A 22,857-nucleotide genomic window follows, 5' to 3' on the forward strand; every position below is an offset into this window, starting at 1 on the left:
AGCACATTAGTAAACATGTTCTTATCAAATCTGAATTTTCAAACTTATAGTTTCTTAATTTGCGTTTTTGGAGCGTGACGCCAACACGGAAGTAAGAAACGGTGTTTATCTCGACATTTGCTGCTTTTCTGCGGCTTTTTTCCCTTTCAGTTTGTGTGGCAAAAAATAATAAATCCAAAAGTTAAAACCGCATTTTTAACAACATTATGTTTGTTTCCGTTACTTGTGCACATCTCACGTGTTATTCTGGAAAGAAACAGAGCGCATTTAAGGCTTCTTTTAGCGCGATGAATAGTTGAACCGTTAGATGGCGCAGTGTCTCCACAGTCGGGATCACGGCAGATGACGGCGGTTACATTTGAGACACTGATGTTAGAATATTAGAGATCATTTGATTTAATTTGTTAAATTCTATATCAGTTATTACAATTTACACAGAAATTACCACAACCCATTTCAAATTAGGTATAAAAAGTGGAGAAATAAATTTATTCTAAATGTGCATGACTGCAATTAAACACCAAGTTGTTAAAAAAAAAACTCTACATATATAAACAACACAGGGGCAAATTATGACAAAAGGAAAAAAACCCGCTGGATTTGGGAGACGAACTGTGACTATGAGAGGACAACATAAAAAGCAGTTGTAAATCAAGATCTTTTGAGACCAACGTCAACATCTCAACAGGGGCGCGCGGATTATGAGGCAGTTTCAGCCACTGGTGCGAAGACGGATGGATCAGGTGATGACGGTCCACTTCAGCATCAGTGGTATCACTTCAGATCCAGGGGTTTCCTTCCCAGGGTATCAAGGGCTTTCCATCCTCCGCCACGCAGGAGAGAAGACGAGTTCCCACGCATTGAAGAGATCCGCCGTGCCTCCAGCAACGGACTAGTCCTCCAGGCACAAAATATATATAAATAAATAAATAAAAAACAGGTTTTGGTGACAGGCACCATGCGCCAGGACTGAGTCCGAGCTCTGATCCAGGAGCCGCACAGACGTTGAGTCCGCACCGTAGGAGGAGGCTGGGCTGGACTCTCAGGTAACAGTCGCCCTCGAAGGATGATCAAGCATTGAGACGTTTCTTCCTCGTCCTGACAGGTTGGTGCCATCGGCCGGTGACTCAGTGAATTAGGATTCGTCGTTTACAACTTGAATGAATGCAGCGTTTCATTCACAAGAGAGGACCGGAGGGGTTTGCTGACTGGAAACATATTGCATTGCCTCTGTTTGGTATTTTTGGGTGAATGAAAGCAGAACATTTGTGCCTGTGTGTGTGTGTGTGTGTGTGTGTGTGTGTGTGTGTGTGTGTGTGTGTGTGTGTGCGTGTGCGTGTGTGTGTGTGTGTGTTGCTCATGCATGAACCTGCTGCTAATTGTGAAGTACAAATTATGTAAATGATCGTTTGATAGATTTCGTTGTTATTTGGTGAAAACATGGGTCTGCTGCAGCAGAAGGAGCCAGTCATTCATGCAGAGGTGTTGCATGTTATTTGTTGCATTTATTTACTACAGCACGCTTTGGTGTTTTACACGCAGTTTATTCAGGAGTGATGAATCAAACTCTTGTTGTTGCTGGATGGGCTGTGTTCTACGGTGTTTTAAATTAACCCTGGTAGCTGGTTGCACCCCAGTAAGGAGGGCTTCCTGGTTGCAGATCTGAGAACCGGGGTAAGTCATGTGGGAGATTGTGTGGTTGCGGTCCCTGGGCGTTGCTGCAGGATTTTTTGGGTGCACCTCCTGGGGTTTTTGCGCCTGTGGACTGGGAGGAAAATAACAATGATGCCCTCAGATGTGGGCAAGGCTGCACTTGACTCCAGGTGATCCAGTCTGCTTTTTATTGTGAGGCTGCACCCATGGGTTACTCTCTGTGTGTGTGTGTGTGTGTGTGTGTGTGTGTGTGTGTGTGTGTGTGTGTGTGTGTAACCCATTTTACTGGACAAAACCTGATTGTTGCTGTTGGTGCCAGAATGGAAGGAGGACAGAAAGAAAGAGCTGTAAATCCGCCTCCTAGTTCCACCATCTCCAACTCCTCCTACAGACCTGGAGCATGGGGATTAAATGGGGGAGGGGAGAAAAGACTGAATGAATGGTCCGAGAGATATCTGCAGCTGCCTCCTCTCACACGAGCACCTACAGTAGTGATTGGATGTTACACCCTTGCGCTGGTGCCTCTCTCTCAGTCAGCCTTTATATTCAGAAATCAGACAGGAAATGAAATTGTCATGTAAAGCATGAAAAAAATGAAAGAGGTGTGTTTAGGGAAAAGCTGTAAAAAAGATGGAGGAGTGAAGTAAATGCTCTGCATGCTAACTGCATTATTTAAAGCTGAACTGTACCCAGAATCCCATGTCTGCAGCTTGTCTTGCTTTCATACCATGCAGTCTTTTCAGCTGGAGAACCAACCGTGTCAGATGCATCATTTCTAGCTGCAGCTTCGGTTTGTGATCCACTGACACTAAAACAGGAGCGCGTTCTGCACTGGCTTTGACATTTGGCTCAGGTATAGTCTACTACTACAACTACACACACACTCACACACACTCACAGAGTTTAATCATTGTGATTCTCTTATCTCACCGTTACCATGGCCACTGTTAGTAAAAGGTGCATGACTCCATGTACCTCTGTGTTCTTCACAATCCATATATGGAGTTTAGAACACGTTGAAGCTTTTCTCTGCATCTTTTTTTTTTGAACATAGATTTATATTTGTTGCACGATTAGTGGCATTTGCATTCAAGCCTCACAAGGGAGTGGCTTCATCCTCAAATTCTCATCGAAGCGCCGACAGATCGTTTCAGCAGCCTCCCTGAAACTGCGGATCTGATCCGTTATATTGAGGGAGATCTAAGAGAGCAAGGAGTCCAAAATCTAAGACTGACCCTCCTGCTCTGCTGGACTGGACTGGGATTTCATCTGTGCGCCTATGAAGATATACACATGCTGTTTATCTTCTTACAATACATGCGAGAAATCTCTCTACCTGTGACTCGATCTCAGCGACTGTTCATCTGATCAAAGTCAGACGTGACGTGTGAGTGGCATGTGCCTTGAGGGCGTGCGCTGCTGAGCTTGAAGTCCAGGCTCTGAGGGGGTCTGGGCTCTGAAAAAAAGACAGACTGATGACACAGACAGGATCCTGGGCAGCTTTTGAGACGACATGGATGTGTGATGTCACACAGCTCATGGCCCCGCCCTCAAACAATGACCACTAAACTATTTTGATTCATTATCATCACCTCTGTTCATATGTTGCTTTTCTCCCAGAGATTCGGGAATAAATAAACCTGTTATTGGGGGTTGGCCAGCAGAGCGTTCCACCAGGAGTTGTAGTGCTGCAGCACTTCTAGACCAGAGGAGACTCTCTGCCAGCAGACCTGCTAAAAACACCCAGGAGTATTGTACCTGCTGGTTGGCTGCTGGGGCAAGAGGGAGGGTGGGATGTCCAGCAGCTGCCAGATCCCACACAAACAAAGCGCTGTGGCCATCACACCGCAGGACTGACGGGGGATCCGTCATCCTCCTGTGTCTTCAGCCATGTTGATGATCTCAACAGACCGCCAGCTGTAGGTTGCTTCGTGTAGAGGCAAATGGATGCGTAGTGTTTCTACCACAAACCTTTTAGCGCACTGATTTAATGCCCCTGTGTTGTGGTACTTGTTTCCCTGAGATGCGATGAGAGGAAATTGAAGAAGCATGACCGGCCGATGCATCAGCGGCCTGTTCTCCAGGTCCCACCTATTACCTCCAGGGCATTCAGGGATGAATCACCATCATCCAGGCAAATCTGAGACTTAACTGCAGGATGCTGCTGGAGTGCAGTTAATTGACTGCTCCATGTTTGATCGCTGTTTACTGTTGTAGCTCTAAAATAAGAGCTGGTTGGAAGAATTCTCAGTCTCCCGTCGCATTTTCTGAGACAGCAATTAATTGTTTTTCTGCAAAATTTGAGGAGGATTCTAATTCAGTACATGTTGATTTAAGAATGAAAGGCTACCAGAGTGTGTTTATGTGTGTTGGGTAGTGCTGAGCGGGATAACAGCGTGATAGCTTGTTGGTCACTGGATGGTCTTTCCTGTTTGTTCCTCAGCCAATGCGGGATCTGGAGCTGTGCCTGCTCGGGAAATGCAACACTTTTCCCTTTGAGAGGTGAAGAGTCCTCACAGATGGTTTTCACAGATGGCACTTATCAACACCGTTGTCGGAGTTAAAACTAATTTGTCAATACCACACACACAAAAGCCTGAAATCCCAAACACTGGTGTTGTTCGTCAAAGTGGAGCTCGGTTCAGTTTGACCAATTTGTGGATTTTCTCTACTTTTACTGTTTGATGGCCATCTGAGCACCATAAAGAGGGGACTCACTGAGTGAAAGGCACTGTGGGTGGGAGTTGTAAATAATTGAGAAATGCTGAGTGATGTTTTCCTCATGCAGTGGAGGGCTTCTTGGTGCAGTGCTCAGGTCCAGGCCTCAGTGTGCTGCTATGCTGGCGTGTCTCAGTCCTCTATGGGGGATGGATGAAGTTATGCCATACAGCTCAGAGTGGGTGGCTGCCTCCTATTTTCGGTCGCTCCCACCGTTTTTCTCCACTTGCCAGGTGTGTGAGCAGCTGAACTCTGTGGGGGGGTCAGTTTGGAGAACTGTAGAGAGAACATTGAAGATCTCTTTTATGTCATCACCTCAGGACGTCAGGATTTTGGTGGCGTTTGTGAGCAGAGCTCAAAAATGATGTGGGTGGATTTAATCAAATTAGGTTGAGGGTTCAGTATGGGCCAAGGAAGAGCTCACTAAGATTTGAGGCAGATCCATTTAACAAAGTGAAAAATTGCATTTATTTTAAAGGGGGAAAAAAAAAGGGTTTGGCTGAGTTCCCTCTATTTTCATTCATGCTTTTATTTAGCCAGGAGGATCCCATTGAGAAAAAAATACATATCTTTTTCCCGGGGAGTCCCAAAACAGACAAAAATAGTTCAAACAATCTCACATGATAGACACCAAGACTACATATAAGCTTAGCAAGGGAAAGATTAAAGGATATACAATAAAGAATAGCAACTCAGTTTTATAAAAAAATCAAAAATGTTCCCTTCCAAATAAGTTAGTTAAAGACCTATCGATGCAGGTTGCCAGGAGGCGCCCTTAGCTTCACGTTGAATATACGTGGCTGGCTCTTTCTGCATTCTGGAGACACAGAGAAGTGATGCAGTCGTTGATTGCCTCACTGTTTTTTCTCTCTCTGCTTGATGTCAGGAGCCGGTTGTACCTCTTGATGGTAGGAAGGTTGTGTGCGCTTCAAGGTGTTTTCATGTTTTTTGTACATTTTAGCGAAAGTCAGCGGATGACTCATAAACGGAGCCCTTACAGTCATGAAAGGGCTTCTTGCAGCATCACTCGTTGTTTTTCAGCTGTTTTTCATGCCTTTTGGCTTTAAAATCTCATTTCTTCTTTATTAAAGTTTTGCAAATGCCAACACTGCCTTGATTTTTGAAATGAGATTTAGCATCATGTCAGCACCTTGTCAGTTTAAGGGATGGATTTGACAGAGAAAATGTGTGAACATAAAACGAAAACCAGTTCATTCTTCTTCTGTTCCAAGGTGTAACAAAACCCTCCCATCATGTCTTCCCTGCTATCAGAAAAAGTTTAAGTTTGCCTCCTGATTGGCTTTCAAAAAGGCTTTATTTATAGAAAGAGCAAATAGTTTTTCACTCGTCCTTGTGCATGTTGTTCCAGATCATCGGAAGCGGGACTTGAGCCGAGTCACTAGCAGCCAGGAGTCTTCAGTCTGAGGATGAGGACTGTGTTCTCTTTCATAATGCATAAAACAATCTGAGATACAGCCAGGCCAGATGGTAGAGCAAGAAAATGTATGAACATGAAATGATTTATCCTCTCTGAAACACAGCTCTTTTGATTCTTCAAGAAACTTTTTTTTTTCTATGAAAGATGCAAAACTGCAAAAACAAAATCTCTTGGAAGTCTGGTAGGTAATCGTAACAATATCTAAATTTAAAGAGGACATCACAGTGTCTCCTTTATTTTTAAGCCAAACACCCCGTCTGAATAATTGCTATTTTTGGATAGACGAATAGGTTTTATGTATCTTGGGGCTACAACTCATTCGCTCCCACTCATCAGGATGAATGATGAATTCATCCGAGGCAGCAGGAGCCCAGTAATGGCTGAGTTAAAAAAATGCTATAGCCGAGCTGGTTCCTTGCAACATTGTGAAAAATTGCTTGTGGTTCCGAGGTTATTAAATCCGTAATGGGAAACGACGTGGCGTGTTACCTCCGCTGAAACATTCATGGTCATGGCAACTTGACAAAGCGTGTATGGCTACATCATGAAGTCAGTGGTGTGTTGATGTGCTGACGGGGACATAAATGCTGGCTTGTATTTAGCATCAGCGCCTTGGTGAAATGGTTGATAGAAGGAAAGTGCTGATCTGAACCAGCAGGGACTCCATGGTCAGGAGGGATGTTGGTGGCCACTTGGAAGGATAGCTTTCCACTGAACGCAGGTTTTACCCCCAGGCATCAAAACAGGAAGGGGGGGGGGGGGCATGATGAAAGATATATTCAAGTGAAATCAGTCTTGGGAATTCACATTGATCTCCAATTTCAATTAACCCATTTTAGAAATGTCCTTCTTGGGGGATGGCGAGGGAATTCTTGCCCTGGAATACAAGCAAATTATTTCAGTGTCTTTATTTTCAATACATTTGCAAATAGGACAGATTAGGGGGTGTACTACAATATCAGGGGAGTACTGCAGCTGCTGTTCTCCTGTTACATGTTTGAAAAGTACAAATTGAGTCAACTTTGATTGAAGAGCTGGTTTGTATTGTACAATTCTACCTGGAGGAATCGACTCTGAGGGTTAGGTTACTCTGAGGGAGGGTAGGGTACACTGAGGAAGGTAGGGTACTCTGAGGCAGGTAGGGTACACTGAGAAAGGTAGGGTACTCTGAGGAAGGTAGGGTACTCTGAGAGGAAGGGAGGGTACTCTGAGAAAGGTAGGGTACTCTGAGGGAGGGTAGGGTACGCTGAGGAAGGTAGGGTACTCTGAGGGGAAGGGAGGGTACTCTGAGAATGGTAGGGTACTCTGAAGGGAGGGTAGGGTACACTGAGGAAGGTAGGGTACTCTGAGGGGAAGGGAGGGTACTCTGAGAATGGTAGGGTACTCTGAAGGGAGGGTAGGGTACACTGAGGAGGGTAGGGTACTCTGAGGAGGGAAGGTTACTCTGAGGAGGGTAGGGTACTCTGAGGAGGGAAGGTTACTCTGAGGAGGGAAGGGTACTCTGAGGAGGGAAGGGTACTCTGAGGAGGGAAGGTTACTCTGAGGAGGGTAGGGTACTCTGAGGAGGGAAGGGTACTCTGAGGAGGGAAGGTTACTCTGAGGAGGGTAGGGTACTCTGAGGGAGGGTAGGGTACTCTGAGGAGGGAAGGTTACTCTGAGGAGGGTAGGGTACTCTGAGGAGGGTAGGGTACTCTGAGGAGGGAAGGTTACTCTGAGGAGGGTAGGGTACTCTGAAGGGAGGGTAGGGTACTCTGAGGAGGGAAGGTTACTCTGAGGAGGGTAGGGTACTCTGAGGAGGGTAGGGTACTCTGAGGAGGGAAGGTTACTCTGAGGAGGGAAGGTTACTCTGAGGAGGGTAGGGTACTCTGAGGGGGGAAGGGTGCTCTGAGGGTAGGTTACTCTGAAGGGAGGGTAGGGTACTCTGAGGAGGGAAGGTTACTCTGAGGAGGGTAGGGTACTCTGAGGAGGGAAGGTTACTCTGAGGAGGGTAGGGTACTCTGAGGAGGGAAGGGTACTCTGAGGAGGGAAGGTTACTCTGAGGAGGGTAGGGTACTCTGAGGAGGGAAGGTTACTCTGAGGAGGGTAGGGTACTCTGAGGGAGGGTAGGGTACTCTGAGGAGGGAAGGTTACTCTGAGGAGGGTAGGGTACTCTGAGGAGGGTAGGGTACTCTGAGGAGGGAAGGTTACTCTGAGGAGGGTAGGGTACTCTGAGGAGGGTAGGGTACTCTGAGGAGGGAAGGTTACTCTGAGGAGGGTAGGGTACTCTGAAGGGAGGGTAGGGTACTCTGAGGAGGGAAGGTTACTCTGAGGAGGGTAGGGTACTCTGAGGGAGGGTAGGGTACTCTGAGGGAGGGTAGGGTACTCTGAGGGAGGGTAGGGTACTCTGATGTTGCTTGAATGTAGAGCATCTGTTATTCAGTGGCCCATCCCACTGGCCAGAGAAACCACTGAATCCATTGAACACCAAATCCATCAAGGCACGTGAGCGATATTAAAGGTTGAATATGAAACAATAATCCAATATGGCTGTCAGCAGGCCGAGGGATCCTGCTTAGACCGCAGTGAAACCTGTATAGTTCAGGTTAATAGGAGTCAATGACATGGTTCCTGACTTACAGTGAGCGGCGTTGGCAGCATCCAGACACACACCTTGCTGGATGCAGCTAATTGTTTCAGTGCTATTCACCTTTTGATAATCTGAAAGCATCGGAGGAAAACCTGATGTCATTCCCTCGGACTTCTGCCTGCTGCCCCCCCCCCCCCCCCCCCACACACACACACCTCATCATGACCCCACTGACTTGTCTTCTGTAGTTATCTTTGGGGCAAGAACCCAGGCTGTCTGTCTTGCAGGTGCTCTTATTCCTCTGCGCTCCTGTAGCCGTCATCTGCTCTGCAGTAATGAGTCATCCACCTGCTATTCAAGACGACTTCAAGCTAGTTACTCATGCTGAGCATTCACTTCAAGTAACCAAGGAGAATGCTTGGCTGTGTTTCTAAAAATGGCTGCCAGTGGCTCTGGGAGGTTTGTACATATGCGTCCCAGAGGATGCACATACGCAGATTTGTATTGACTCTCCTCTTGGGGCCAAAGGGCCACAGATTTATAAATGGGTCCCCCCCACCTCTGTGTGAAATCCTAGACAGGAAAAACGCTGTTGCGTGAATGACTTCTGATGATAAAGCAGACGACTGTCTGAGTAGACGCACTCCTTCTGTTCTTTCCTGTTGTCATTGTATTACACACTTCATCTGTTACTATTAATGCCTGCCGTATTTGTGTGGAGGCTCTCAGGGTTTCCAGAGACCACTTTGCAGAGCAGCGTGTCTGGAACCTTCGTCATAGCCGCTAAGTGACGCTCTTGAAAAAGCCCAAGAGGATATCTGCCGCTCTCCAGAGGAGTATACTCACTCTGACTGAGTCAGGATGCCAACGAGCGTGGCACCAAGTTGGAGATGACGCAGATTAATAACAATTAGAACTGAGTGAGGAACACAATGATGTCATAACCACAGAATAAGGAGGTTCACGGTAACATTTTGGTGGAGACTGCCCCTAAAAGATTAGCCTCCAGTGCATTTTGAACAAATATAATAAAAACTTTTGAGACATAACATCTGAATGCACATGAGGGCCTAAGGTCCAATTGGACCATCACTCACTTAAAAAGCCCACGTGAGTGGAAGTCTGAATGCCTCAGTGTCTCTCATCCACCTCTCCAGGACAATCATTTTTTTGAAAGTGCTTTAATTCTCTTTGGCAAGTGCCTGCTGTTGATGAAATGCACAGCTCAGTCAGAGTAATGTCTGACTCACTGTACTGCTGCTGAAAAGAGAAATAAGACAAGTGCTCCCTGAAGACTGTTGGCTGGATGCAGCAGCAGGAGCATCAGCGTCAGAGGGAAAAGCCCACACCCACAGAGTCTATGGATAGCACAACAAATTTGTTATTATTCTGTGAATCCCACAGGCAGCGCAGCAAGAGATTACAGCTGAGAAGGTATGAGCTCAGACGTTACACGGCGTGATATGAGCCGCTGAATGAGAGAGACAGTGGCGCAGCACCCTGCTTGTGCTCTCCTGTGCTTGTTCCAACCTTTTCATGTTTGTAATTAAAAAAGCTGTTGACAAGAAAAACCTATTGATTTCCCTTTTTGCATTCACACGATCTTTTCCGTCGGACGCACAGCGCCTGCCCTCTTCCTGTCCTGCACCATCGCAGCTCATGATGCTTTTAGTCCGTCAGAGGGGCCATTGTTGTAGGATGCTGGTACTTGCCCTCAGGATGTACACTGCTGCATCCTCGTGGATTGTCTGGCTGAGATCTTCTTCAATTCCACCCCCCACCAACCCACACACACACTCAAACACGCACACTCACACACACACACACACTGGCCCAAGGCACTCACACTGACATCTTTGTAGCACCTTTATCGTGTCACTCTGTGAATGACTTGTCAGTGCATCATATGGACAGGGGCTTTGGTGAGCAACTCAAACAGCTGACAGGTTTCTGTTTCCTGCTCTTGTTCGCTCTGGGTTGTGTTCTGCGGTGTGTTTTTGCAGAAGAATTTCTCCTGTCGTCATGCACTGTAAATACGCTGATGACACACCCATTCCTGGACTCTTCTGACTTTCTTTTTAGCTACAAAACCAGGATTTTTTTCCCCCGCTCATGGAAGGGGATAGCACTCACCTCATGAGTGGTCTTCTGAGCAAATTTATTTGATTCAGTCGACTAGACAAATTTGCTCACAAAGCCTTATGTGAAAGATCAACCTATGAGGTTGTTCTTTCTTCATTTTACCCAGAACACTGTGTTTGTTCCTGTCTTCATCTTTGAGGACAGGCAGATGTAGCAGGATGTCTTTTCAGGCTGAACCTCAGTAAAGGAGAGGTGCGTCTGTTTAACCCCCCACCAAGAAGCTCCTGCATCTCCTGGGTGGAGCAAGAAAACACACACTTACTATCTAGTATCCAAGAGTGTATCTAATGAAGACAACACAGTGTGATTTTGATGCAGATCAAATTAAGTTTGTTCCATAAGGCTTACTTCTTGTAACCACTAGGAGGGGCTATGATTCAGTTTGTGGACATCTTCAGGCCAGGACTCTCATCAAACGTGAAGTTTAGGAAAGATCTGACCACCTGGAGTCCAGTTACCGCAGTTCGCCACTCTATGGCAAAATATCAAACAAGGCCACCTCTCCACGGTAACCCAAGGATTTGCCCGCCCCAAAAATGTCATTGTTTCTCCCTTGGCTAGTTCTACATCCCTGCACCATGGAGGAGAACGTTAGCCACATAGGGTTTGTATACTTCTGCCTACAGGCAAAATAAAAAAATAGACAAACGCCACGACAAGCAGCACCTCCTCAGTGGAGTTCATAATTAAAGGCAGTGGAAGCATTCATGGAAAACTCAGAAATCCTCGTTAGCACCAGCTCTCCTCCTCCTCCTGTGTCATAGGGTAATGAAGCCACGATGCTAAATGAAACCATCTGTTTCCGAGATACACGTTGGGTCACAAATTCTTAAGTTTCACTTAGATAACAAGCGCTGCCACCACCTTATCTTTTTTTAGCACCGATGTTCAGAGTGCAGATAAACCTAAACGACCCCGACCACCCACCTCACTGTCAAGCTTTGTTCCCTTTACCACACACACACACAAGCACACACTCATTTGAAAACCAGTGTATAGTGTTATCTTTGCCATGATTTGCTACACCATGTCTGTGGAAGGGAAAGACTCGCTAAAACAGGCCTGGCAACAAAAGATGGAGCTGATTATTCTGTTAATGTGGCAACAGGAAATGTGCTTACACTGCAGCCACTTGCTGGTATTTTGTTGCTATTTCAGGCTTGTTATTTAAAGTCATTGGAGGCAAATAGATGAAGGGAAAAGTGATTTTCTCCCACTGATCTGTGTCGATACTCATAATTCACTCACATTTCATTTAGCTCCGCATCGCTCCGCAGCAATTAAATGTTTCTTGTTAGTTTCTGTTTAAAACTCAGCACTGTCCCTGTGATGATGGAACAGCTAAGAGTGTGGAAGTGAGGATTTAAATGGCCGTCATTAAATGGCCGTCATTAAATGGCCGTCATTAAATGGCGTCTGACTTTCCAAACAAAGCCACAACTGTGGCATCTTTTCATAACAGAAATCCAAAGAGCGTCTTTCTCTGTGCACCTGTAGACTGTGATAGAACAGCCATGACGGACACGGTGGTGAGCAGCAGCTCGGATCGCTGGGTGTCCAACGACAGGCAGAGAAGCGTTCATGCTAGGTGAGCGTGATGATCGGAACGTTTTGTTGCCATCCCTCTGTATGCCTGCGCTGCCACTAACACTAATCCTTTGTTCCACCTGCATCCCTCTGATGTGTGATCTGTGCCTCAGTGATAAAGAGCAGTGAGTAGATCTACTCAATCTCTCCACATTGTATCTGATTCTGCAAATGCAGCTGTTTGTGTGTGTGTGAGTGTGTGTGTGTGTGTGTGTGTGTGTACCGTGCGCAGTATGATTGGATATCATCCCATAAATCACCAACCGTGTTTGATCAACTGGGGATGTTTGGCTGACAGGGGCAACTGGACCATGCAGCCAGGTCCTGGTCCTGGTCCAGACCTGACAGATGAAGAGAAGGAGATAATAAACAGTGTGATTGCCCGTGCTGAGAAAATGGAGGCCATGGAGCAGGAGAGGATCGGGTCAGTGGGTTTCCCTCTGTGCATCACCTAATGAGATGCAGATAATTAACAGAGACATTATAAGTGAGGTGTCACCCTGTCCCGCTGCAGGCGCTTGATAAACCGCCTGGACGACATGAAGAAGACTGTGTGTGGGGACGGAGTGTCCCGCTGTGTGCTGTGTGGGGAGCAGCTGGGCACACCTGGGGTCAGCTCAGTGGTGTGTGAGGACTGCAAAAAGGTGGGTAATGAGTTGGCCAATTATGATAAAATCAGCCCACCCCGCTGCTGCTACTGATACAGAACTCAGTAGGTCACAGTCTTTCACTCTCTTTGTCATGACATTTTAAAATGGCAAGCGAGTGAAGATCTCTGTTTTCCTCTGCTGTCTAGAACATGTGTACTAAATGCGGTACGCAGTGTGGCAGCCGGCCCCGCGCCGTGTGGCTGTGCAAGATCTGCAGAGAGCAGCGAGAGGTGGGAGCTCTACACCGGCGAATAAATGCATGAATCGACAGGAGGGAAACATATTTTTAGTTGATTGTTTGAGTTGATTTTTTTCTCAGGTGTGGAAGAGGTCTGGTGCCTGGTTCTTTAAAGGTTTTCCTAAGCATTTCCTTCCTGCGCCCATGCCGTTATCTAAACCCAAAGAGACAGGCACCCAGGAAGCAGCGGAACCTCAAGGGCCAAAAGCTGTGGTGCCCAAAGAGGAAGCAACCCAGCCTCAGCCTCCAGGTGGGTGCAGCCAGCTTTTAGTCTGTCTGTAGTCATCATCCATTTTTAATTTGGATAACTTACAGGTTCTTATCCCTGCTTTTAATCGACCTGTGTGATTGTTGTCACAGTCGTTCTGTTCTCTTGTAGGTCAGAGTCGGGCTCCTGCCGCTGACACGCAAGCTTCAGGCAAGTAATCGAGGAATTCTTTTACAAAGCCGCTGGTCACATGTTGTTTCTGTTGATGTGCATATTCTTCACCAGAGGGTAAAACAGCTGGGTAGATCAGCAGCTTCAAGTCTCTGGGTGGCTGTTTGGCATGACAGGAGTTTTGGACATTTGACATGTTGCTAGGAGACACACTGTCAATTGTTGTGTGTTGCTGGAAATCACCAGGGTTGGAGGCCTATGGATAAAAATGTCAATGCCCATGTGTTGTTAGCTGTTAGCTATTTTAGCTGTCTCGTGATGTTGTTGAACCGGAGAATTACGCCACAAAAAAACCCATCCTGATTGATCAACACTGGCGTTGTTTGTAATTTTAACACATTATGCACCATCCCCACCACACAAAGCAGAGTTTACAGTGACACTTCACCCTAAAATGATCGTTTCTTCAGTCAAAACTCTCTGTTACATGCATGACTTCTTGGTGAATCCAGAAAACGCTAGCCACTGGAAACAGATGGAGGCCCACGATGAACAACAGCAATGTGATACAGAACATTTATAATCCAAGTTTTGTTTTTTTTGTCCAGCTGTAAACTTGATATACTCGAATACTTTCAGTAACACGGGAGTTGAAATCCCGCCTCCCAGCTTGTTCATTTGCCAGAACTGGAACCGTTGGGAGGGGGACCAACTGGAGTCCAAAAACACGCACAGGGTTAGGACCACGCGGGGGAATGTAGGAACTGTGCTAGTGTGTTTGTCTCCTGCTTAAATCAAAGTGCTTGTGGATTATTGAGTTTATGACTGGAAAAAGAAAATGTGGATTTAACTGGTTGATTCATTTCAAAACTTTGTAAACTGATGTTTAGTTTAGTTTTGCTTGTTTTAATCTTGGGTCTCTATTAATTTCTAAAAAGGAGTATGCAGTTTGCATTTTCTGAATTCTGGATCCACAGAGAAGTTAAAGAGGTAAAAAATAATAATTAAGAATTAAAGACAACCAACGGCAAATACATGGTAGAAAACTAATTAATATTTTTGGGTGAAGAACCACTTGAAGAGTCGGTAGTACTCATTTCTCATACTTTCACTGCTTTGGTGTGGAAATATTATAACTATACTACGAGCTAGTGTTCCGTCTCTCATCATCGGTACTTTCATCAATACAAACAGCTTTATCTCTGCTCAGATATAAATATTGAATCTCTTATCTGAAATTACTTCAATTAGAAATGAACTTTTTCAAAGCATCACCTCCTCAGTCTAATTAGATCAGTATCTGTGCAGCAGTCCTCTTGCTGCCCCACCTCTCACCCCCGCCCGCTCCCCCCCCCCCCAACCATCAAACCTTTTCATCTGCTTCCCAAATTTGGCAGCACCGCCCACAGATGCAAAGGAGGGAGATGAAGAGCCCAATTAAGCTGTCAAAATGTGCACGCTGTGACACTGGTGGTGCTGGCGCCACGGGCCGCATCACACTTTAAGCGTGATTACCTGCGCGATGTGATGGAGCCGGCCCGAGCAGGTGGCGGACTGTATTGAGAGTGCGTGTACAGTAGTCAGCTGCCACAGCTCCTTGTATGTAGGTCAATGCCTTTGCAACAAAAAGCTGCCACATCAAAAGTATTCCGAGAGACTAGAGAGTATTACTGATTCCTCTGCAGTAAGAGCCTGGAGTGTGAATATGCACGGCTCCCTTATGAATACTGTATGGCTGTGTGTTGATTGTATTACACTATTCCTGATTATTTTTAGTAGCGGAGCCACAGGCCCGGGCCGGTTACCCACCTGTGGCCCCTAAACCATCAGTCATGCGCATGGCCACGGGCGGGGCTGGTCCTGAAGAGGCGGGACAGGGAAGCCCAGTGGTGATGAAGAAGATGGTGCCTGTTCAGAGCTCCAGACCCCAGCCTGGAGCCCCCACGGCCCCACAGGGTGAGAGGCACTGGGACACAATCCCCCGTACATGTCCTCATGAAGGCTTCCAAATATAAAGTGGACGTACTTGTGTAGACTCAGGTGTTTGAATGTGTCTGCGGGTCCAGTGACAGGAGATGGAGGCGCTTCAGAGCAGAGAGCGCCCCCTGCTGCACAGGACAGGAGGCAGCCCACTGCCTACAGCGCCCCCCCTGCTCGGCAACAACCTCCCCCAGCTGAGGAGGAGGAGGAGGCCAATGACTATGACTCTGATGAAGCTAGTGAGTACACCATCTGCTCACTCTTTTCATAGAGTAAAGCGTTAATGCGTCTGCTTTAATATCACCTTGTGTGTAGTTTCTTTCAGGTAAACACCACCAGATGGGGTGTTTTTTTTAATCAAGCTGCTTTAAATAAAGCCAGACATATTGTAGTGACGTGTTGATGTCCTTAATTTGGCAGTGTTGCTCTTCCCCTGAGGGATTCCAAATCACTTTTGGCTTTTAATCTGCTGGTAATTCATATCTATAAATTGCCCAATAGTCTTAATATTATTCTGGCAAAGCCTACGGAGCTGTGTAGAAAATGACAACTGATAAGAAGTGGATGCTATCAAAGCACGGCGATCAATATGAGCAGTAAAACTGCAGAAGATGGGAATCAGAATGAGTCGGTAAATCAATGGCGATAAAAACTATGTGTAACTGCACAGTTTTTGCCCTCCATATACTCCGTTTTAATGAAAATGGTGCCATGCCAGTCATATTCTCCGCCTGCAGCGTCGAGCGGCCTTTATTCTCTCTCGGGGGGATTGGGTGGTAATCTTTTTTTTTTCATTTAGGTCCAGGAATACAAAGCTGTGCAAATAAATTAAAATACAACAGGGCCAATGAGATGTGGATTCCTCTTGTGATTTATCAAGTCCCCTGTGTTGACAGTGGAAATGTCTGAATTTGTGTCTTTGGTAGCTTTTGATTGATTTGAATGATTTAAACATTCCTCGCAGTGCCTTTCGGTGTAAAGCGGCTGATATACAGTATGGCCATTGTTTATCTCTCAAATGTCACGTATGCTGCATTCAGGTATTGTGGAAACGGACAACATGCGTGCTACGCATCATACGTGATCACAAAATGATGCAAACATGGGTACAGGAATTCATGAAAAATCACCATGAAACCATGACTTTTGTCCACTTTTGTCTTGACCTCAACTCAAGCGAGTTCTTTTTCCGGCATGACGGGTTGTTTGTGTCAAGTTACAGGGCTGATCTTTGTCCCTCAGTTTTGGTGCAGACTAAAATTCCATGGTTTATTGAATTCTAAAGACTTCATTCTCTGGCGGTTCCTCTGGGACATTTGTGGCTCAGAGTGAAATATTAGCTGGGTCATCGTGATCTTTGGTACAGACGTCAACGCCCTGATCAGGATAAACTGAATTCAAATAGTGCCAGTATTTACATTTGAGTATCTTAAGGTTTTATAACCAAATAACTGGAAAATGGGCTGTTAGCCTCAGCTGTTCGGATCTAATTTTCCATGTTAGCATGCTCACATCGTACGGAGATGGTCAGGAGACCTTCCTGGTGTCAGTGTCATGTGGGTTTTGACACCAGCATAAACAGACATTGTAAAGTACCTCCGAGGTTTACGTCAGTTCCAAATGAGGTGGAGAAACTTGGTGGTGATCATGTGATAATGGCCTTTGACTTAGCAAGCGTGTTAGCATTAGCATTTGAAAGCACTGAAAGCAGAGCTGAGCCAGCAGAGCACAGAGTTGATCTTGCTGGAAGAACACTGTGCTTTTTGATCAGCTAATTAGTGGTGAAACTCCATCCAGGATAATTAACATTTGTACTAAAGAAATTAAGCAATGACATTTGGATACTTTTCACTGACAGATATATTGGAGGCAAAGAAACCCTTCCAAAGAAAACCTGTGTGGGCAGCAATTTCTTACTTTGTGGATGTCTCCCTTGGAGACGTGTGTTTATTTGATTTATTTTAATTCTCCCTTCTCTCTAATGAGATTTCTCCATTTACTTCAAGTAAATTAAAGACTCTGAACTTCTGCACGAGCGTGAATGGTCTGTACACGTTTTGTACTTGTAATGCTTGAGGACATGTATCCACAAGCTAAGTGTTGTTTAATTAGGAGAGCATTGCACCCTGTATTTGTGCGCTTAATTATTCATGAGCAGGATCGCTGGCTCTCCGCCGTCTGATGTAACGACTGGTGTGGGTCTCTTTCAGCCACTCTGGGCTCTCTGGAGTTCAGTCTGCTGTACGATCAGGAGAGCAACAGCCTCCACTGTGGCATCCTCAAAGCAAAGGTACCACCGTCCTCCTCCGACTGTCACACATAGGAACAATTACAACCGAGTGGATTGTGTGAAATGGCTCCTGAGTGGTACTTAAGAGAAATTGCTGTCTCTGCTGCTCATGATATGATGGATGCTCTTTATCCCCAGGGATTAAAACCCATGGATTCAAATGGACTGGCAGATCCCTATGTCAAGCTTCATCTGCTGCCAGGGGCTAGTAAGGTACAAGACACACCTTGCTAACACCAAGCATGTCCCCCATTTGAAAGATTAATGGCCTTAAAATCCTACGAGTAAGGCAAGGGGAAGGATAGTGAATTGAAACCCCTGTGGCCTTTTTGCAAGCTCAAGCCTGACACCTTGTGGTTTGATTAGATGGAAAATGCAGTCATACAATTGGACACTGAGACGATATAAATGAGTGTTCAATATTATATTACTGGTTGTGCACATTTCCTGCACAGGAAACTGTTGATAGGGCGGGTAACCTTGCGCGTGCGCCCTGTGTTAGGATAGCACAAACAGCACGTGTGAGATGTTGCAGCGTGCCTGAAGATGTTCCCCTGTCCTCTTCTACCCTCTAACAGTCCACCAAGCTGCGCACAAAGACCTTGAGAAACACCCGTAACCCCATGTGGAATGAGACCCTCACCTACCACGGCCTGACAGATGAAGACATGCAGCGTAAGACCCTCAGGTGAATACTGCGCTGAGCATCCCTGAATTCATGTTTCACACTCAATCTGTCCTGAGCTGTCTCCCTAAACGGTGTAAGCTGTCAGCGTGATGAAGGGTGTCTTCTGATTTGCGCAGGCTGTCTGTCTGCGATGAGGACAAGTTCGGGCACAACGAGTTTATTGGGGAAACCCGAGTGGCGCTGAAGAAACTGAAGCTGAACCAGAAGAAAAACTTCAACGTGTGTCTGGAGAGAGTTGTTCCTGTGAGTGAAGTTCAGTTAGACAGGATGATGATGCTGTGCTCTCCTGGTGCTCAGAGCCAAAAGATCTCCAAAAGAAGATCATTATCAATTCAGTCGTTACTTGCTAATCGTTTGATGAGTGCTCTCCTTAAAGGTCGGTCAGACAATGGCGTCGCCCCGACATCTGTCCTCGCCAGATTCATTTATTTCTCCGATATTTTAGTTTGACCTTTTGTGTCGTTGTCTTTCGTGAGTACTTTATCTGCACTCAGTGACATGAAAAGTAAACATGAAAGAATGACCACGCATGAAGCGAGCAAAGAGAAATACAGTTCCGCAACGCTGAGCTGGCAGCACGGGGGGACCCTGGTGTTCTGAGCCCAGGAACCTACCTGGTGTGTGGCACGGTCACATTTCAAGTGACTTTGCTGTGCAGTATTCATGTAATATCTAGAACATTTTCTTTAACCCTTGACCTGCTGGTATCTCCTTCCCCCTCACAGACGAAGAGAACTGCAACAGCCGGGGGAGCGCGAGGCATCGCCCTCTACGAAGATGAGGCAGTACTTTTATCTTGAAGCATGTTTAAACGTGGCAGATTCCTCCAGATGTTCTCACAAATCTTATTACGAATCTCCCTAAAGTGTGTTTGGACTCGCTGAATTCTGCTGTGTGTGTGTGTCCGTGTGCGTCTCCAGACCTGTAAAGATGGCGCCGAGGTAGAGGAGCGCGGCCGCATCCTGATCTCGCTCATGTACAGCACCCAGCTGAACCGCCTCATTGTGGGCGTGGTGCGCTGCGTCCATCTGGCTGCTATGGACGCTAATGGCTACTCTGACCCTTACGTCAAAATGTAGGTAGAGGTCGTGTTTGGTGGTGTGAAGACTCTTTAAACAGTAATATACAGATTCCCCCTAAACGTGGGGGAGGGGTGCTCCAGGCAGATTATTCATAGTGGACAGGAAATGACATCTTTTTTATACACTTTGATGTCCTCCCTCTGGTGGGTGGAGTAGAATCAACTAACGGTCAAGACCATCTTAAGAACTCGGTGATGAGTCACTGTGAAAACTGAGTTTTCTTTTACGGGTGTAACCGTAGTGAGGCGGCCATGTTTGATATTTGACCATAGAACAGGACGTTGCTCTGATTGGACTCCACCTGATCAGATCTTTTGGGAATTTTGATGAGAGTCCCAGCCAGACGACGTGGAAGCTGAATTAAAGTGACAACTGGTGGTTTAACCAACATCACAATGACAGTGTGTTGTCCTCACCTGGTGTACAGTAACCTGTGTAGTCTGTGTGTGTGTGTGTGTGTGTGTGTGTGTGTGTGTGTGTGTGTGTGTGTGTGTGTCTGTCAATGCAGAAATAACAGAATGAACTCTGTATCTCACAGATGTCTGAAACCTGACATGGGGAAGAAGGGCAAGTGTAAAACTCAGATCAAGAAGAGGACTTTGAACCCAGAGTTTAATGAGGTTTGTATGAGAGTTGATGGTGAAAGGACACGGTTACTGCCAACGCCATACTGCTGACGTTGTCACCGAGGTTGTGTGCCATCACTAGTGAGAGTCATGATTACGTTTCAGGAGTTCAGCTACGACATCAAACACAGTGAACTGGCCAAGAAGACCTTAGATATCTCTGTGTGGGATTACGACATCGGCAAATCCAACGACTACATCGGTGAGTATTTGGCGCTTGCTTTGATGACATGAGAGGAGCGTTGTCACCTGCCCAGCAGCAGCTGCTTACCCGTCCCTCCTCCCTCCTCCCTCCTCCCTGACAGGCGGGTGTCAGCTGGGCATCACCGCCAAAGGAGAGCGGCTAAAGCACTGGTACGAGTGTCTGAAGAACAAGGACAAGAAGATTGAGCGCTGGCACACCTTGGCGAATGAGAACCATACCTCTAGTGATTAACCACCTGCCCCCGCCCTCACCCTCCCAACCCCACCCCTTCCCATACAGCATGAGCTATGACGTCTCCTCCCTACTTTTAATTTTTCCTACCTGACCATCATACAGGTTCTCATGCCTCCTCTTCTCTAGTGTAGTGGACTTGTCACCCTATTAACTATTTCTCTGCCTGTGCCGATACTTAGTCTGCCTCTGGGACAAATCAATTAATGTACCTGAGACATCTGTCAGTGAGCAGCTGCACAAAGACCATGGTGTCTGTCAGCGATGTTATAGCCTTCAGTGTGCTGACACATTCTCCTCTAAAGAAAAGAACGCAGCACTGGCAGAGAACAAGAAAAGCAATATGTTACAGCATCAACCATCATTCAAGGTCATAAAAGCCTGGGTTGAGCTCATGCCTGAAATCCATTAGACTGTCAGGGTATTAATGTTGTTGATCTACTGTGTGATTTTTATCACACTGCAGTGTAACACTTGAACTGCATCAGCATGCCAAGCCACAGGAAACATGCAGCTGCACCTCCAGATATCTCAACAGTGCCCGCCGTTCCTCAGCATATTGTATATTTCCATGAAGAAATGTTTACATACTGATACATTGCTCAGGTTAGCATAGAGATATATAGATGAGCTAGATGAATCTTTCACCAGTTGCTGTTAATTTGTGATTTAAAATTAGAGCACACCTAGGTAACTATTAGGAGTTTTCTGTATTCAAGCTGTGACATTTGAGTTTGTGGGAAGTATTAACTCTCTTCTGAAGGTTGTGGACACCTCAGAGGTTTTCTACAGCAGTTTTTACACTGAATGCACACGGTCAGGTTTCTTACAGGTTTCCCTAAATGAATTTTCCCCGCTCCGTTTAACAGGAAGAGAGGGTGGAACTGTTTTTTTTGTCATAAGTATGTGCAGCTTTACCTGCATGCACTGTGCTCGTGACTCTCGTGTGCCTGGGGCAGCCGTGGCTCGCTTTTACACCCAAACACCCTTTGCACAAAAGCAGGGTCTTTTCCCCTCTGCCACGCCCCCACCATTCAAGGCTTTAGTGTGTGTTTCTTCACTAATCACAGCAAAACCAAGGAAAGCACACCTTACAAAATGGAATGACCTCAATTTATACCGCTGTTTGCAAGGTATTCCAAAACAAATACACTGACAAAAAAAAAATCCTATGCATGAAATGTCTTGTGGTTCAAGATATATATTAAGATATATTAACTTTGTAAGAAATTAATGCTGTTGTAATTCCATTAATGTTTACACCCATGACATCCCTGTTAATTCTTTAGATACAGGAGGCCGTATTCTGCATGACTATGGCGCAATCTGAATATCAGCTGACCTGATAGAATCCGCAGGGTAGAGACGGAGACACTGATATCAACTGAGCACATCAACAATATCCAGCGCTGCAGGTAGCAGACGTTGAGATTCACCCGTTTCTTTGAATGCCTCTTTCTTCTGTACAGACGCAGGAGGATCTCTCCTGCACCCGGTGGTCTCTGCCCCCCTGTGGCAGTGTGTGAAACACCTGCCAGTAGCATCACACGTGCTTCTATGTTGTGCTTCTTAGCCTCACGTGTTGCTCAACATAGATGATATTCGCCTGTTTTTTGGTTTTGTTTTGTTTTGTTTTGAGAGGTTTCTCTCAGAGCTGAACCCACCGCTGTCTCTACTTGATTCTGCCGGTTAAGTGGAATGTTTCTTGGTTTCTCTCTCTATTGTAAATAGTTATACTGCATGCACTGGAAACATGTATGTTTGCAAATAATGTTGCATGTAAAGATTTTGCAGAGAGTTTACACAGATGAATAAAACCTGATAAAAACCCAGGAGCCTCATGTGTATGGAAGTGTTGCTGCTGAAACTTGACGAGGATCAGAAGAGGAAATCATGTATCAGATGAGTGATTGACACAATGATGAATCAACATAAACAGCTTAGGCAGGTACAGGAATGGTGGAGCGCTAGATTTACCTGGCTCTCAGGTGTCCTCATCTTGATTTGATTATTTGTACCATGCCTGTTTAGAAACATGGAGTTACGAGTTTTAGACTTTATTGAATTTATGTGAAGGCGATTGCATACACAAAAACATATAAAAGAGGACATTCAGAAATCCTATTTCGTTGAATCGTGTGCATCATTAAACTACTCAAAGATTACAAAATACAAAGTATGAATTTGTGTCTTGTCTGACTGTCTGGTTGGTTCTGTTTAGTTGTGTTTCGTCTTCCACAGTCACAACATATGGTTTTGTCCAAAAAAAAACCTCTCTCTGCACCACACATGACATGTTAATATGAGTGAATATGAGTGAAAAGATATATTACCTTGACATCAGGTGTTTTACACACGCACACACACACACACACACACACACA

General features: G+C 45.8%; 1 protein-coding gene across 5 annotated transcripts; it reads left to right on the forward strand.

Moving 5' to 3' along the window:
- Window positions 1-542: 542 nt before the first annotated feature.
- Window positions 543-22,623, forward strand: LOC147260708 (rabphilin-3A-like). Of its 5 annotated transcripts, none has more exons than XM_086207418.1 (20): window positions 544-1,105; window positions 2,388-2,506; window positions 12,015-12,105; window positions 12,218-12,229; window positions 12,403-12,528; window positions 12,619-12,748; window positions 12,901-12,984; window positions 13,074-13,242; window positions 13,372-13,410; window positions 15,148-15,327; window positions 15,438-15,590; window positions 17,562-17,641; window positions 17,780-17,854; window positions 18,220-18,329; window positions 18,446-18,572; window positions 19,055-19,111; window positions 19,250-19,404; window positions 19,950-20,031; window positions 20,143-20,239; window positions 20,343-22,623. In XM_086207418.1, exons 3-20 carry the CDS (start codon window positions 12,032-12,034, stop codon window positions 20,471-20,473), a joined length of 1,881 nt encoding a protein of 626 aa, XP_086063544.1. In that variant the 5' UTR covers window positions 544-1,105; window positions 2,388-2,506; window positions 12,015-12,031; the 3' UTR covers window positions 20,474-22,623. The 5 variants fall into 5 exon arrangements, with proteins under 5 accessions (XP_086063546.1, XP_086063544.1, XP_086063545.1 ...); XM_086207419.1 differs by having other exon boundaries at window positions 544-1,046; XM_086207420.1 differs by lacking the exon at window positions 2,388-2,506 and having other exon boundaries at window positions 543-1,046; window positions 15,151-15,327.
- Window positions 22,624-22,857: the final 234 nt, after the last annotated feature.

This window comes from Aulostomus chinensis, chromosome 6 (genome assembly GCF_037954235.1).
Source record: "Aulostomus chinensis isolate RoL2024-O1b breed Wild chromosome 6, RoL_Achi_v1.0, whole genome shotgun sequence".
Classification (NCBI taxonomy): Eukaryota; Metazoa; Chordata; class Actinopteri; order Syngnathiformes; family Aulostomidae; genus Aulostomus; species Aulostomus chinensis.